Source organism: Alosa sapidissima, chromosome 12 (assembly GCF_018492685.1).
Source record: "Alosa sapidissima isolate fAloSap1 chromosome 12, fAloSap1.pri, whole genome shotgun sequence".
Taxonomy (NCBI): domain Eukaryota; kingdom Metazoa; phylum Chordata; class Actinopteri; order Clupeiformes; family Clupeidae; genus Alosa; species Alosa sapidissima.
This window is the reverse complement of record NC_055968.1, coordinates 17887051-17903672: the sequence shown is the minus strand read 5'-3', so window position 1 is coordinate 17903672 and position 16622 is coordinate 17887051. Positions and strand designations below refer to the sequence as shown.

The 16622-nt window shown below is 42.4% G+C and overlaps 1 protein-coding gene across 3 annotated transcripts in view; it reads right to left on the bottom strand.

Moving 5' to 3' along the window:
• kcnn1b (potassium intermediate/small conductance calcium-activated channel, subfamily N, member 1b) overlaps positions 1 to 16622 on the bottom strand; it is a 41405-nt gene that overhangs the window by 1807 nt on the left and 22976 nt on the right. For 2 of the 3 annotated variants that reach the window (XM_042057256.1, XM_042057257.1), the window contains exons 5-7: positions 5812 to 5953; positions 4447 to 4557; positions 3809 to 3936 (exon numbers count right to left, since the gene is read on the bottom strand). In XM_042057256.1, coding sequence (XP_041913190.1) covers positions 3809 to 3936; positions 4447 to 4557; positions 5812 to 5953 — 381 coding nt within the window. Of the gene's footprint in view, positions 1 to 2902; positions 2912 to 3808; positions 3937 to 4446; positions 4558 to 5811; positions 5954 to 16622 lie in introns of all 3 variants that reach the window. The other variant, XM_042057255.1, reaches the window with a different exon arrangement.

Sequence of the window (16622 nt, the reverse complement as noted above, 5' to 3'; positions counted from 1 at the left end):
CATGTCCTCCCATGTCCAGACTCTGAAGGAAATTAAATAAAACTAAACTAAATAAATAAATAATAATATACACATAAATATAAGTGCAAACGCAAACATGCAAACTTATTCAGCCACAGGGGGCATGGGAAAGAGGAAACGTGTCTCAATTTGTGAGAACGTTCTCAATATAATGATTCGCTGATAAATGACTCGCTCTTTTTTATCTAATTCCTCCCCTCTCCCACTCTCCCTCCATCACAATAGGTGCCGCATTCTCCCTTTCATAAGTGCAAACAAGTAACGTCTCAGAGGACTCCAGAAACCACATTATCTTCAGATCAGGTTGTGTATGCCATGACAGCGACTCAAGGTTGCAGGAGAGGTACATCAGTAGGCACTGCAGATAGGGATGGGATCAGAGTTATGAATATCAAAGAGCACGAAAAATAATTAAATGTGTAAATTGCTGGGGCAATTTGGTCAAGAATTCATAAAACTGGACACAGCTAGAAAGCTTAAAATGGGCCCAACACAAATGTCACTTGAAAGGTCATTCTGACAATAGAATAACTTGGAATTTTCATGAGATTCGATGAAACAATTACAAAAAAGGCCACACTATACCACTCTTTATCTGACTAGCAGACCCGGGACTCATGTAGGGGAGGTAGCCTTTGAGTCAAGTAAAGTTAATAAAAACAAGTTCTTTCCATGCTGCAATTGTTCAAAGCTTAGGCGGCATGGATTGTGAATGAAAGCACCTTCGAGAACAATCAGAGGCAATCTGCGAGAAAGGTTAAGAAACTAAATGGGTTTTGTTTTGCTTTAATCAGCACAGATGTTGGAACTTTACCGGCATAATAACATGGTGCTGTGCACACAATGGGGCAGCGAGGTGGGTGAGTCACTCTCGCCTGCTCCCTGCACAAACAGATGAGGAGATTACAAGCGTCCAGGGGGAGGAAACCGTTGGGTGCTGCTGCGTCCACAAGTGATGGCAGGTAAACGCTATGGACAGAAAGCTGGACACCGTCTTACTAACTAACTAATGTTTTGTTACTTATGGTGCAACAACAATGGTGCGGCAATGAGCTCTGAGTGAGAGGGAAACGTGTTGGCCACCACACCTTCCAAGACAAAACCCGGAAAGGGAAGGTTGTGTTTGTATAGGACTATGCAGGGGAGAGGTTGTGTGAGAATGCATTAGGCAGATGTGGTTACCATTTTCACTGAATAACTCTACACACTCCATATGCACATCTCAGCTTATTTAATGTAACATGGAAATATTTTTATTTTACTAGAATATAATCAGTGTTTGTGTCACACTGTATTGCCCTTACATGCATGTCAAATGGTCGTCTACATCAGTCAAATGTGGTGGAAACAAACATACAGTACATGAAGGGCACAAGAATCTATCACTACAGACTGTCATGGGCTTGATCTTAAAGGGCAACCTCCCAGTGGGACCCCTCATATGAAAGAAGGCAGTGAAATCCACTGGAGTGTCAGCTCATTTCAGGGCAATTAGCAAGCAGTCTCTTTTAACTGTGTGTTTATCAGGCAGCCATGTGTGAGCGACCCGTGACTCCCTGCTCCATTCCCCGTCCACCCCCATTTCAAGCTCCACGAACCTTAAACGTGGCAAAAGGTCACTTTGCAAACAAAATAAAAACGCTTTCCAGAGTACAGCCAGACACACATCAATCAACCTCTTACCCCCCCCCCCCCTCCACTCTTCCTCCCACTGTTCTTCATGCCTCGTCCTAACCACCATCTCTTCATGCTCCTGTGCACAATGCCAATGACAGCCACGTTCTCGTAAACACCCCAAAGCATGTAGCAGTGTACTAGTTGTGATTTCATTTTTATTTTTCAGGAAAACAAACACACAAAATAAATATGCACATAAATGTGAGCGTGCTTCATAACAATGGGCTCCCAATTTTGAGACGTCCAAAATTGGTCAGTGTTGGTCCCTTGGCAGGCCAGAGCTCCATAAGGGTGTCCTGCAGCTGACAAGGAGAGTGACCGTTCCAGCGGAACACCGTGTCCGTCCCTATTTGAGGACCGCGCAGGAAAGTCAGGCTTTATGGAAAACTTTCAGGTGTGGGCTGTTTGTCGAAATTTATGATTGTATGCATTAAGGCCTGGGCAGTTTTTATGGGGCCCTATAAAACCCAAGTCCAAATGCATTATATACAAATTGATGTGCTCAGCAGAACATCTCATTCCCACAGCCAAAATAAAAAAGGGGGGGAGGGAACGATTCTCTTTCCTAAAGGGAGGACCAAGCAGAGGGGGCAAGGAGGGAAGGAGAAATATTATCCATCATTCAAGTGAAATCCACCATCAGGGTGATTGAATGTCCTTGCTGCGTTGGCCAAAACCAATTTGTGGGATTGTAATTGTGATAAGGTATGACTGTGGGGATAGGTATTTAAGAGAAAGGCACAGGTGGAGGTGAGACAGGGTCAGGGGACGAAGGCGGTCAGTGCAAGCCGTTATGGAGGTCTGGACAGGTTTGGGTTGCATGATCGGATTCTGCGGGAGAAAGCTGGTGCATTTGAAGCTTGGCAAGATGCTGTTTCCTACTTTTTCTGTTTTTTCTTGGTTCCAACTTTGTATTGAGGCTCTGAATGTGCATGTGTGTGTGTGTGTGTGTGTTTGTGTGTGTGTGGGGGGGGGGGGGGGGCAATGCATTCATTAACTCAAAAACAGGTGGACTTCTCTCGTGAGGGCAAACCGAAAAAAGAAAAGAAAAAGGGATGGTCATCCAGCATCCAGCTTCAAACTTCATGCACGTAAACAAATTATGTCAATCATGTCTGCTGTTCACAGCGACCCAGAAACAAAAGGGGTGAAGAGGAGAGAGTGAGGCACTGACAGTATAAAGGACAGGAAAGACACAACTTACTTCTGAGCTCTGTACGTTGATTGGGCAAAACAAAGACAGAATACAGAACAGAGGTTTTAGGAAAAAACCCTCAGATGTACACAGAGTAACACTTTTCAAAGCAAAGACAGGAGAAAACAACGTTCTATCCACAAGCTTTGTGAACAGACTAAATTTAGATTCAAAGAGCTCCTACAGACTGCGTTGCTTGGTCGTTATTTGATCGTTATGAGAAAAATACTGTTTCATATCACTTCCTTTTTTGTCTTTATTTTTCTACTGTATGTAGACTGCTGCAGCAGGGAGTTTATTCAAGTTTCAAATAGGGGACCAGGAAGAGAGTGAAAGATAGAGTTTGGCTCTATTCAACAATACCGCCCCCTTAGAAATAAAAACAACCTGCCTAGTAGCCGCTTTCTTGTAACTGTCTGACTTCAGACAGGCTTGGCAGGGAAAACACACACTGGAGACATTTCTCCCAGCCGCCCCAACTCAGAACAAGGAGTGCAGCTCCTCTCACTTTCCCTTTTCTATTCTGTGTGTGTGTGGGGGATTTAAAAAAAAAGGTCTATAAGCTAGTGAAAGGAAAGCCATGTTCAGGACTGTTAGGAGCTCACTCGGGAGTTGTGAGCCGCTGGTTAAGTGCTGCTGCTCCACTGACTCAGCTCTGCGCCACCTAAGACTGCGCACCTGCACCATTACCTGTAGAGCGGCTCGCTCACTCACTCGCTCTGTAAAATCACTCCCGAAAAAAAAAGAAAACCACTGACAGTGTTGCACTTCATATTTGATGCTTCATTTACGGACAAAGCTATTTCTCGTTTTAAAGTGGCTGTCGCAATTTTTTTTTTTTTTTTTTTTAAAAAAAGACAAATACAGCACTTGAGGAGAAAAATAAAAAAAGACGGGGATCCCGCTTGCACTCACTGGTGAATAGCCTGCAGGAACTTGCGTTGGTGTTTGCGGACCTTGGCGTGGTCGATCTTTCTCACCAGCTTGGTGTGTTTGTAGATGAGCCATGTTTCCCTGAGTACGTTAGCAGCCGTGTTTTTGACCTGCAACACAGGTAAGCACAGGTGCATCAGTAATAACACCTGTGAAAAAGCACTGTGTTGATGACGGGATGAGCCAGTCCACAAAGTGTGTGTTTTATTAACGTTACGTCATTAACGTTTAAATACAAAACTAGGGTTAAAAAAAGTAAATATGCCATGAAACATATACTATGCAATAATAATGTTTAAGTTAGTAATTATGTTATAACAATAATGTTATTACTACATGTATTACAACGTCATCATTTATTAAGAACTAACAGTAAATCATCTGGACTATACCAAATAAACACACTATTATAAAAATGTAAGTGACTTCATGTCTATAAACAATCAATTGAAGACCAAGCTGGAAACTGATTGACATTAATGCCTTTAATATCTTGGTTCAAAAGAACCAAAAAGTTATGTACAGGACATGAAAGACAGATAAGTAGTCTCCTGTGGGCACAGCATAAGAAGAACACACTTTAGCACTTCAGCAGGCCTCCCCAAGCTGACAGGACTCACTCTTTTGCAGAGCTGAGTGTCCATCATAAAGTTGTGGACATGTTTCTCCGCCTTGGTCAGCTCCAGCTTCCTGGCCACCACAGCAACCACCAGCGCTGTGCAGCCAGCCCCCTGCGGGGGAAACAGATGACACAGCAGCTTTAGTCAAAACGGCCACTTGGCATCACTGCTCATGTCTGTCTCCAGTCGTAATGGATGCTGGAGCACAATGGGCCTGACCCTGAAACATTCTGATATTTTAAAATCTGTTTTGTTTGTTATCATATCTTTTTTTATTTTATTCTTTTAAGACAAGCGGAAAATTATGCAAACCACATACATATTAAATCACACAAATACAATTAAATCAATGCATATCAAGTAGGATTGTGTGCAAGCATAAAAAGTGCCTAATAATAAGTTAAACTTTGTGTAACGATAGGTCTCCCACCCTGTTTGCCATGTCTAATTTGTATAAAAGCATTCCAATCACTGACCAAAGTCCTTCATTCAACAGTAAACAGATACTGTATGTAGACATCATCACAAGGAGAAAGTCTGAATAAATTGCTTTTGCATGAGGTCCAGTGAGCCAACTATTGGACCAGCTGTCCATTTTAAACAGCTTCTCTGACAATGCCACATTTTGGTCACGCCACTGGAGCCTTCCATGAACAATAATAGTGGAACTTTTGTAACTTGTAAACTGAAACTGTCAAATTTTAATTAATTAGTAGTTGGGTTTCAGATTTCAAAACAGCACTAGATTTGCAGTCAGTAAAGTAGTGGGCAGTATTCATTCTTGTTATTTGAGATCAAACAACTCATGGCCATCACCAATAGGTTAAAAATGGTCACAATCCACCACCCGTGTCTGACTGGTCCTAATTGACTCACCTGGTTTGCCATCTGGGCACAATCCCTAAATTATTTATTCCGTTATTCAGCAATTCAGCTTCTGTTGTGTGTTTGTCGCACAAAGGATTAGCCTTGTAAACTGATCTAAAGGCAAACGGTGATAGAAAATATCTTGATTGTAAGTGTGTGTGTGTGTGTTTGTGTGTGCGTGTCTGTGTTTTGTGCATGTGTCTGTGTGTGTGTGTGTGTGTGTGTGTGTGTGTGTGTGTGTGTGTGTGTGGGTGTTTGTCTCTGTGTGTGTCTACTGTAGCCGCCTGCGTGGCACGCATGTGAGTGTCGTGTGTGACAAAACCGAATGTTACCGGAGTTCAACTATGAAATTGATCTCCATCACGCTTTGCTGGCACATTGTGCCGCGGCACATGACAATGAGGGCCGTTTATGTGGTGTGCTTAAGGGCCCGCGTGCTGATTAAGAGCCCGGGTTGTGTCGGGTGGACAAAAGAAAGGGCGGATGGGGGAGACGCACCATGATTCCTGTCAGGAGACAGACGCCCTTCCCACAGTACGTGTTAGGCACCATGTCCCCATAGCCGATGGACAGGAAGGTTATAGAAATCAACCACATTGCTCCCAGGAAGTTACTGGTGACTTCCTGTCGGTCATGATACCTAGAGAAGTAATGGAGAGAAGAGAGGAGAGATACTCAGTAAAAGTGAGGTGAGGATGTTTCAAGAAAGCATCCCTACTGCAATACAGTGCTCAAAAGAAGTAAACATGACTACAGTAACAGTGAAATGAGAGCAAACACTATGATTTGAGAGAGCAGCATTTAAAGGCAAGAGTGCTCTGAACTGCTGGTTGCTTATGGGAAAGGTCCATAAACAAGCAGTCGTTCCAGAGACATGAAAACGAGAAATCATTACTGTACTTTCTGGGCTAGTGAAGGTAAAATCCCATTAGTGAAAATTACATTACAGAGAGCTTGAGCAGGAAAGCTGAGAGTGAGAGAGAGTGGATGTGAGAGAGAGAGAGAGAGAGAGAGTACGGCAGGGAAGGAAAAAGCCTAAAAGAGAGAAAGGAAATATGAAGGACAGAAGACAGTGTTTAAGGCTAAAGTAAAGATCATGTGATCTTTCCTCAGTAGCATAGAGTAGCAACGATGCAGTACCATGTATGTATTAACAACTGTAAAAAAGATCTGGAATTAGTCATCAGTTTCCCACCTACAGTATTATAGACAAATTTAGGCAGAAATGTTTCAGAAATCAAGATTTGGCATTCACATAATTCTCTGTAAAAAAGCTGATTTTGTGATTTCAACCATTTCTGATTTCTCAGAGGCTGTCTACTCTTTATGACTTATCATTTTTCATTGCCAAATTAAAAACTGAACAACATCTTGAGTACACTCATTGGGAATGTGCCAGAGTCAATAGACTGCATTAAATTATGTTCATTAAATTAAGTAGTGCATTTACATAAGGAGTTATCTCAGATTCCAGCAGCCCTATGTCTACTTGTTGTCCTCATGGGAAGATTCTAGCCCATGCTGAATGTACTAATGCCCATGCACCAGTCATACGCGCATACTCACTCAACAGGGATGCACTGTTTTAGGGGCTTAATTAGTTACCATTAAACCATGCATCAATGTACTTAATTGAAGGAAATCAATTTGTAATATTCCTAAATGAATGAATTATGTATCGCTTATAAGTTCTGGCAAAAAGTTGGGCCAGAGAAGGAAGCTCCATAGACGAGAATTCAATAATGTGCTGGATTATGAGTTCTTAATTAATGAGAGAGGGCTGTCTGATTGTCTCTGCCTTTAAATATGGCCATATGCTCAACGTCTGTGAAACCCAAGACAGGACGTAAGCATTCATCTCTGCATCATTCTGTCAGTGTTCTCCCTCAGCACTACAAGCCACGTTTTGGGTACGTTGATACCTCCCACACAAGCCCACCACCCCCACCCTCCGGTCGTCTGTAAACACATATTGCATGACGCTATCACGTGACAACAATCCTCAGATTGCCGAGAGATCTGCTGTGGTGTGGATCCTCAGCGCTTTGCGGATCATATGTGATGTCCAATTGCACTTCAAGGGCAATCTGGAAGAGGCGCAGAAGTGCAACATCAATAAAAATTGAATGTTGCTGCGCACATCAATATTCATTTCACTCGTGACGTGGAAGACCAGCCGGCAGAGGGCCCAGGCTTAAATCAAGGTGCCTTCTCTCTGGCAATTTCAAACGAGAGAGAGATAGAGACAGGAATAAGGATAAAGAGAATGGGGGAGTGAGAAATTAAAACAGGGTGAGGGACAGAGAGATGGATGGATAGGAAACAAGGGTAGAAAAGGAAAACAGGAGAGACTGAGAGAATGAATAAATCTAATTCTGTGTTTCTTTTTTACCCCTGGGCTAAGACTTGTCTTCCTTCCCAGGACAGTTAATACAAAGTATACTACCTATTATTCGTGTGAGAATGTGTGAATGCGACACGCACACACGCACACATGCACACACACAAACACACACACACATACACACACACACACACACACACACAGACACACACAGACAGACAGACAGACAGACCCATGTGTTTATTTTCTTTCCCCCAATCAGCAGGCAGAATCTGCCAGTCCTCATTTGTCAAATGCTTTTCCCTCAGCCATCATGTGGAGACTCCCAAGGAGAAAGCCTTTATCTTTCACGAGGAAAAAAAAAAAGAAGAAAAAAAATCATCCAGAAAAAAAAGGAGAGATTGTGGAGGACACACTCCATTAGACATGCAGAAAAGAGAGCGAGAGAAAAGCACTGAAAGAGAGAAAAAGACAGCAAGAATAACACAAAGCATGCGGCTAATGTAATGGCCTCTGCATCTGACATGCCTGACAAAGAGTCACTCCATATGGGGGAGTGGGAAGGTGTAGAGCAGGGAGGGTCGCCTGGCTCTAATTTAAATCACACGGCTCCTCTTTGCCACCGCACCATGGGCTTAACACGGTCAGAAAAACAGAGGCAAGGAGGGGTCTTCCACTGTATACAGTGTCCACTATATACTGTACAGTGGATACAAGTTCCTGTGACACACAAATACTTCTTAGCTTGAATAATCTTTCCTTTCATGTTTCCTTTGAATGTAAAAGCAAAATGAACCGTTGCCGTCTAATCATGAATTAATTGTATGGTTATTTTTCATCTCTAGGTATATGTCCAGCTAACCTGACTCCGCCAGATGGATGCTTCGCATTTGCTCTGCATGCGAAAACTGAAGCTCGCGAGATCAGGATGGTCTCACGAGGCTAATTTCCAGCAGACTTTGAAGATGATCGTGAGAGGGTCGTAAAGGTACACTGAGAGAGATGTGTAGCATGAAGAACCATTGTAATGAACAATGCAATAACAAAGACATGTGGCATTGTACTTGGGTGGTTTAATACAAGGGCACAAGGGCCATAGGTAACATTATTACTTCCCTTGGCCTTGCTATCCACCATACCGATATTATTAGGGTCGATAACAGTACCACATATTTGAATAACTGTAAGATTTCTGGGAAAATGTTGATATTATAGGCCTTGTGTTGTCACACACTGATGGATGAACAGCAGAGACACAGTAAAAAAATAGGGACAAGGAGAGAGGACACACTAAAGAATGAGAGTGTGAATCACATTTCTGCACTTACTGAGAACTATAATGGAGACAAGCCCTTGGGGTTGTATTGCCTTTTTATCCTCTACATTTTTAATTGTATGTGCAGGCTGCTGCTTTTGGCCTGTCAGTTATGCATGTACTTTTTGAATGTGTCAAACCAGTCTACCAAATCAATCAATCAATCAATCCCTCAACGACACAGTCAAACAAGTCTGTGCTTCCAAATGCACCACTCTAAAACATCCTCTCCTCCTTCAGCCAACATTGACAACATGCCGCTGCTACATCCACTATGACGTGGTCCTCCACCTTCCCCCACCCCCACCTCCACTGTCCTTCCGCCAGATGACCCCTCTCCCCCCACCCCTGGCCTCCGGTCCTGAGAGCAGAGATCAGATGCACATCTGCAGGGCCCCCTGTCCCCTTTTGCTCCGGTGCCCTTGGCAGCAGCTCCGCTTGGGCGTCGGCGACTGCGGGCGCTATGAGCTAATTATCTGGTGGATCATACGTTCCAGTCAATCGGCTCTTTTCATCAACGCCGTTCATTTGTGGCGCGCTCAGTGGAACCGTCTCGATTGCAGCGGGGAGCTCCTCCTGAGCTTCGGTAATTACAGCACCAGAGGGAGTGGCACTCTTATCGGCTAAGTAGCCCCTCCACTCCACTTTGCTTTTTTCCCCTTCATCCACTCTTCTCGAGAGTCATATGATACGGGCTAAGTCAGTGTCACTGATGGGTTGAGACAAACCAGAAACAGGAGGTGATCAATAAGTTACAGTATGGGGATGCTGCCGTGTAGGGATATCCTAACAGGTGTTTGTCCCAGAGGTGTTTTAGGTCAACAACATGTTTCAGAGGAGGAGTGAGGAGAGAGGATTACAACAAGAAAATGATATACTGTTCCTCTATTTTGATGAATTATGTAAGTGTGAAACGGAAAACAAATGTAGATACAGCAGCTGGCAAAAACAATGCCAAATGCCGCATGCTAGCTGTCATTATGCCGATGGCTGTTACAGCACCACGGGATCACTGCGTAATGTCAACAAACAAGCGTCAGCAATTTTTTTTTTTTTTTTTAGATGAGGACACGTCAGGATGCATTAGGCTGTCTGGAGGATAGGCCTGGCTGCCCACACCACCATCCATGCCCACCGGAGTGACCTCTCCTTGGGGCATTTAGTCTAATAGGGCCATCAAGACCGACCTGCAGCCTCAGAGAGCTCCAGAACAGACTGTCGGCTGGCATGGCGTTAGAAGGAGCTGGCACAGGCCTCTGTTTTTCAGGATATTCATAAACAGCCATCTATCTTTCTGAATGCATGGTGTACAGCAGGTGCTTGGCCCCCAGACACAGATGAGTATAGAAAAAACACTCACAGGATGTTTTTTTTTTCAAATTTATGAGCTGATGAAATTAATAACAAAACAAACAGTTGTTTACGGTCATTTATAAGTGCTTGTGATATTCAACCACAATAGTATATGGGTTTATTTACATGTCACTTTGCATTTGGGTTCATTTGTCTTTACTTTTTGCATTTTGTTATTCTCTGCTTGAATGGTCCTGAGCACTCAGTGAGCTACGGATGATGCATAAGATCACAACAGCATCTTTTCACTGCAAATGATCAGTCACTCAACAGACTTAGGAGAGTTGTTAGTTATTGTGAGAATATAACTGTTAGGGAAAGGTACTGTGAAGGGAAAATGTAATTTGATATTTAGGATGAAACATATCTCTCCATAGATGTTGTTAGATATAGTACAGATGTGATATAAAAAAAACATGGCTCATACAAATGGCTGGTTTCTGTTATAACCCTCATGTTATAACCCTCATGTTCTCAATTGTGTGCTCTTTGACTCATCTTTCTTTAATCTGTAATGCATACATACGCATACAGATGATCAAATCAAACTCAGCTCAACCCTCCAGTGCACCTTCAGAGCTCATATAGCATATATCCTCACTTGGCCTATACTGGGCCTCTCTACAGTTTACCATCTGCCAATCTCACTGAGTGTGTTCTCTCTCTCTCTCTCTCTCTCTTTCTCTCTCTCTCTGAGACATGAGGGATTGGCTGGCTGCTGTGAGGGTGTGAGGGAATGAGTAGTAGGCAACCCCGGCGAGGGCTGACCCCTGCAATCTGCTCGCGAGCGTTCTCGAGCGCGGTCGGGTTAATCAAACGGTGTAAACAAGCAGCGCTGACAGAGCCAAATAGATGGGATATTGCATGCAAACATGGAAATGTAGCGCGGGAGGTAATGGTCAAGGGAAAGACAAAGTGATACAATCTCCGGAGTGGGCCCTTTGTGCTGATGCTTTCTAGCACGGGTATGCGTATACATTATTTATGGTTATGAAATGTTTATGGTTATGAAATATCCATATATAACATAGGTGCTTTGGCTGTCCATGTTGTAGACATTTTTGTAACTGGGCGCCTAAATTTTTGAAGATGCCTTTATCAATTAATATTTCAAAATGAATTACATAAAATATGCTTTTAGGCCTCCTCGATAACAGAAATATTTTTAAAATAAAAATAAAAGCAAAGAAGAACACCCAAAGAAGTTCCCCAAAACTGAACTCTTGACAAATTTGTAATTTCTTTGCAATATGGGAGAAAATCTTTAGCCCAAAGTTCTAGTGATTTGAGTCAATTGACTTTCCATCCTGTGCCTTTAACATTATATATAGCAGTTTCACCTTCTTCAGGCATCTGGTTGACCTTTGGCTTCACAGAGAAATATCCGTGCATTAAAAACAACACTATCTCATCCGGCCGGCTGTAGGACGCTTCGTACAGAATGGTCAACTCAGATACACAGCTGATTAATATGCCTAAAGTGGAAAGCCATGGTTGAGATGCTCTTTTAGCCAGAGCCATCTATTGTCTGGATTCTATGAGGCGTAAGGTGGTAGTTTTGGTCACCTCCGTTTTGTCCTTCAGCGCTCACAGGTCACTCGGTAAGGTGGCTTTGCCAACACTTCGATCCTGCGAACAGACCATTGCTCAGTGGTGCTTGGCACTGACACTGGGAGCTCTCACAGAGAATGACTCACTTCCGTAACATCACGAGAGAAAAAAACGCAGCCTCAAAAATATGAGTCTGATCTTATCCGACTTTACAAAGACTTAGCATATGAATAGAGATATTTGGAAATATGGACGTTGGGCCTCAGATAAATAAGGCATCTGTGAGATTTCCAAAGAGGCTCAGCATCAGACCAGTTCCCCAACAGCGAGCCTCCGTATGCGCCTGCCACTACCCCCCCATCTCAAGGCGAAGCGACCACTGTACATTTTGTGCACATTCAATCAATCAGCGTCCGACTCCCCCGTTTCATAAATTTATTCGGAGACTCATTAGCTTGAGTGCTATTAAACGACTCCTCCACTTGCCAGTCGACCCGTAATTTAAAGGGGGAGAGGAGAGAGAGAGAGAGAGTACTGTAACTGCTGCCGCTGCGGCAGGTGTTCTCAGTGGGAAGGTCCAGCTCCCAGCGGGGTAGGAGACCTGCTGACTGTGCGGCTCTGGGCTCCTCAACCCACCGTCCAGTGCACAACGCAAGATTTTTTTTTCTCCCTTTTTTTAAGACAAGACAAAAGATGAATTGAAATAGAATGGCTCTGGTTTTATGGAGTAGCAGTAGTATGGAGTCCAAATGGCTTTTTTAAAACCATTATTACATTTTTACTATTTATCTTAAAATCACTCACACCACTCATCTAATAAACTGAATGAATTTGAGTTTGTAACATGATAAATAAATAACAAACTCATTATGTTTAAATAATGATTTATGTGCACTGGCCTTTTGGGTTCTGAGTGAGCCACTAAATTTCTATAGATCTCACAGGGAGCGATAAGAGGAGGCATGAAGGACAGAGGACATGACACGACTTCTGGTTCTGAAGCTAATGTAATGCTCTGGATATGGAGGGAATGAGCCTTATCCTGCATTACTATTCTGCCAACGGTCTGAGATGTTTATCTTTTGAGAGAGAGGGTCCTGAACCCAGACACAACCCCACATATCAGTGAAGGATATAGCTGACATAGGCTCATAATTATTAAGCATTAAATTAATAATAAATAAAAAAGGCCACACATTTGGGTTAGCTGCATGCAAGATCAGCTAATTCTGATTATAAGAGATTTAAGTGCATACTCAGCCATATTTCACAGATTTTGAGGTTACTGACACCATAAAGAACAGGGCATTACAATCACCCCTACCCCCTAATAAGCACAAATATTTTTTTTTACATTAAATATGTGTCTCTCATTGAATTGTCAGAAAATAGTGTTGTGAACCACTGCTCAGTCATAATAAAGATTCTACAGAGATCCCATTTTCTGTAAACAATCTGAAATTTGCCCAAAGAAAATATACCATAAAATATAAAGGGAAAAAGATAAATGTAAATGTACTTTAAAATATTGCTGAAAAACAAAACTGCAATTATATGTGTCTGTGCAACAATGCAACTGTGAAGGATATGCAATCAGTTCTGGAGCAGGTTAAATACGGAGCCCTGATGGGCTGCACAAATTAAATTCCATAAATTCTGCCAAAATGTCCTAATTGCTTATTGATTCAGCTGGCATATAATGGCTTTCCCTGTTGACGGGGGATCATTTTGCATACTTCAAAAGAGAACGGGTTAAGATCCACAGGAATAGCATAAAGATGATTTGCTGGGACAATCTCTCCCAGCACCTTCATGACCATGCATGTCGAGAGCCAAGCATCTGCAGTGTTGCCCACTCCCACTCCAATCACTCGCCTGTCCTCTCCGCCTCCCTTCCATGCAGAGGGGGAGCCCTTGTGTTTTTATGTACCGTGAGTCACGCCGTTCGGTAAAAAGGATGCACCCAGCACGGTCCTCGATGCGTTCAGATCCACTAGTACTCACGCACACTTTGGAGAAAGAGGGGGCTGTTAATATGACAACAGGCTGGGTAAACACGAAGGATGCCCAGGATGCTGCTTCGTTGTACCCACTGGAGGGAACCCAAAGCGCCGCTAACTACGTCAGAGATGAAATGACAAGCAACAAAAGCCTTTCGCCTCCTCATGTCAGCCATCACAGTTCAGCGTTGCACTGTTAGAAGAAAGAATGGCTCCAGCCCCCAGCTGGGGTAGCAACTGAGCTGCAATAGCACCAGCTGCTAGTTGAATTAGCCCCAAATGCAAAAAGAATGGTAGAAGCTAAGAATCTATTTGAGTTGCTGACTTATTAAAGTTATTATTGTTTTATTACTTAAAGGTATCCCTTTATTAACATGTTTTTCAAAAAACGTTATTTGTCAGCAACAAAGGGCAACGCATTTTGTAAATCTAGGCTCTGACTTTCTTGTAACAGTGCCGCTGTCCTTTAACATCAGATACAGATATAGTACTATCATTATCAGATACAGATATAGTACTATCATTATCAATTATCATAGAAAAGCAAAGGATATATTAACTTATTTCTCTAAAATGACTTGCAACTTTCAGTTGCTTTCAATCCAAACCATGACCCAATCCTGGAAGGAGGGATGGTTTTCAGGTCACCCATACTGGGATCCCCAAACTCTGTACCAAAGCACCAGTAAAGGGTAGGGCATGAGAAACAACAGGTCTTCAAACTGGCATAACTGGAGTTGAACAAATGCAATATTACTCTATCATAGTCAATAAATCAAACCAATGTGAACAAAAATTACAAAAAATTTCATGACCAATTTGTCGAAGACTATCAGTGACATTTTCTACATCATTTTTCATACCACATCCTTTAGTGCCTACTGTTTGGATCAAACAAGCAATCAATCAGAAAGAAGCCATGTTGCTGAAAGTCAAGCCAAGTACAGTGAGGTCACGGTCGCTACTGTACTGATTGATTTTTTAAAGTGAGAACCAAACAGAAACTGCATGGCTGTGTGGGCTTACGGCCCCAACCCTGTCCCCTGTTTTCACAGGGAACCTGCTGCGTGCAACAGTAAATAGCGTCCCCCACTACAAAGCAAACACTCACATGAGATCCCTATAAGGCAGCGTTGTTGAGGGAGGGAAATAGAAAAAAGCACAATATAAATCATCAATAGAGAAAGTGAAATCACTAACCAGTCTCTAAAATGGGAAAGGAATACAAACCCATCCATACATGCTTGACAGCTGATTAGACAGAGGGCAATCAGGTGAGCGTGGGAGAGACAGGTCAAACTCAGTTTTTTTGCTGTTCTGCTTTATTTTCTTTGCCAACGAATCTCATTTGTATCAGTCAGGCGGGCCATCAACATTCAGGACACTTAATGTAATAAAAACAGTGGCCTAAATTTCGGCTGTCATCTGTATAGCTGTGTCATTCTGTCCAATGACCTGTTCTGTTTTTTGACACGGGACTTTTGCTGAGTCAAATGACAGAACAGGGTCACCACTGAGGTAGGGTTGCCAAATCTCTATTTTGGTAAAAACTGGACACCTTCACTATGGGGGGAGAGTTGTTGAAGGGCAGGCTACTATAAAAAGCTGCTTTAGTAGCACAATTTCATTTAGACAGGATTTAGCATTACAAGCCTGATTTGACCATCTCCATTTGTCATATCTATACAAATTCCCAGTCATCACAGTATAAAACTACAATATGACTAACTAATGGCAAATTCTAATGGTTTAAAACCAAATGAGCAATGTAACATGCATTTAGTAGATAGCTCTCGTGATTGTTTCTGTTTAAGGTATTTGGTCACAACTACAAAATTGATTGTTTCAAAGCTGTCACACTTTTCCGTTTTATTGCTTTGGCTATAAAACCCTGTCCATACTCTTCAAGTCCTTGTCACTCCTGCAAGATGCCTGGGGCAAAGCATAGGCAAACAGCCAAGCTGATCTGCTACATTAATTCCTTCGTGTTCACTGTGCATAGAGGGATTGGGTGAGAGACAATGAGGAGGAAGTGGTGATAAAATGTTCCTATTACTATCAGGAAAAAAATCAGTCCTGCCAAGAGTACAAACAAGAACATTCCCAAATGGAAACAGTGATGGTAGAGGAGAGTGCTAACCATTTGGGATGGGGACAGCCAGACAACAGTGGAGGCTATTACATAATATTATATTATTATGTTATATTATTATGTTATATTATATTATCATTTTATGTTGTTGTTTTCACGTTTGTTTTTATGATTGTGCTGGGTTGACAAAAGACTAATTGTTCAATCCAACATAAATGGTAATTTTCAGTGGTTGAATAATTCATTCAAACACTGTGATTTTTGTTATTTAGAACAATCTTTGTGTTGTCAAATAAAAAGGACACTCTTTGCTCTGCCAAGGGATAAAGTCCTCGTTTATTAACACTATATCCTGAGTACATATGATTGTGATGGAACATTTGGGCACCCAGTCAAAAGCTCTGACCTGACAGACAATGCCAAGAAAATCTGTCTGGCCTTCCCAGACAGAAGCACTATGTGATCACATAGTATTCAATTTGGCATATCATACCCATCCAAACCATGCGGTGATCAGACAAATTTCAATTATTTTAAACTAATTCTAATCTGCTGAAAGTGTCATTCATGAGGACTTCGGAATCAGTCACTTGATGTTTTTGCACTCTGCCTGAAAAAGCCACACAGCGCCTCCAGAAAAGGTGAAAAAATCTC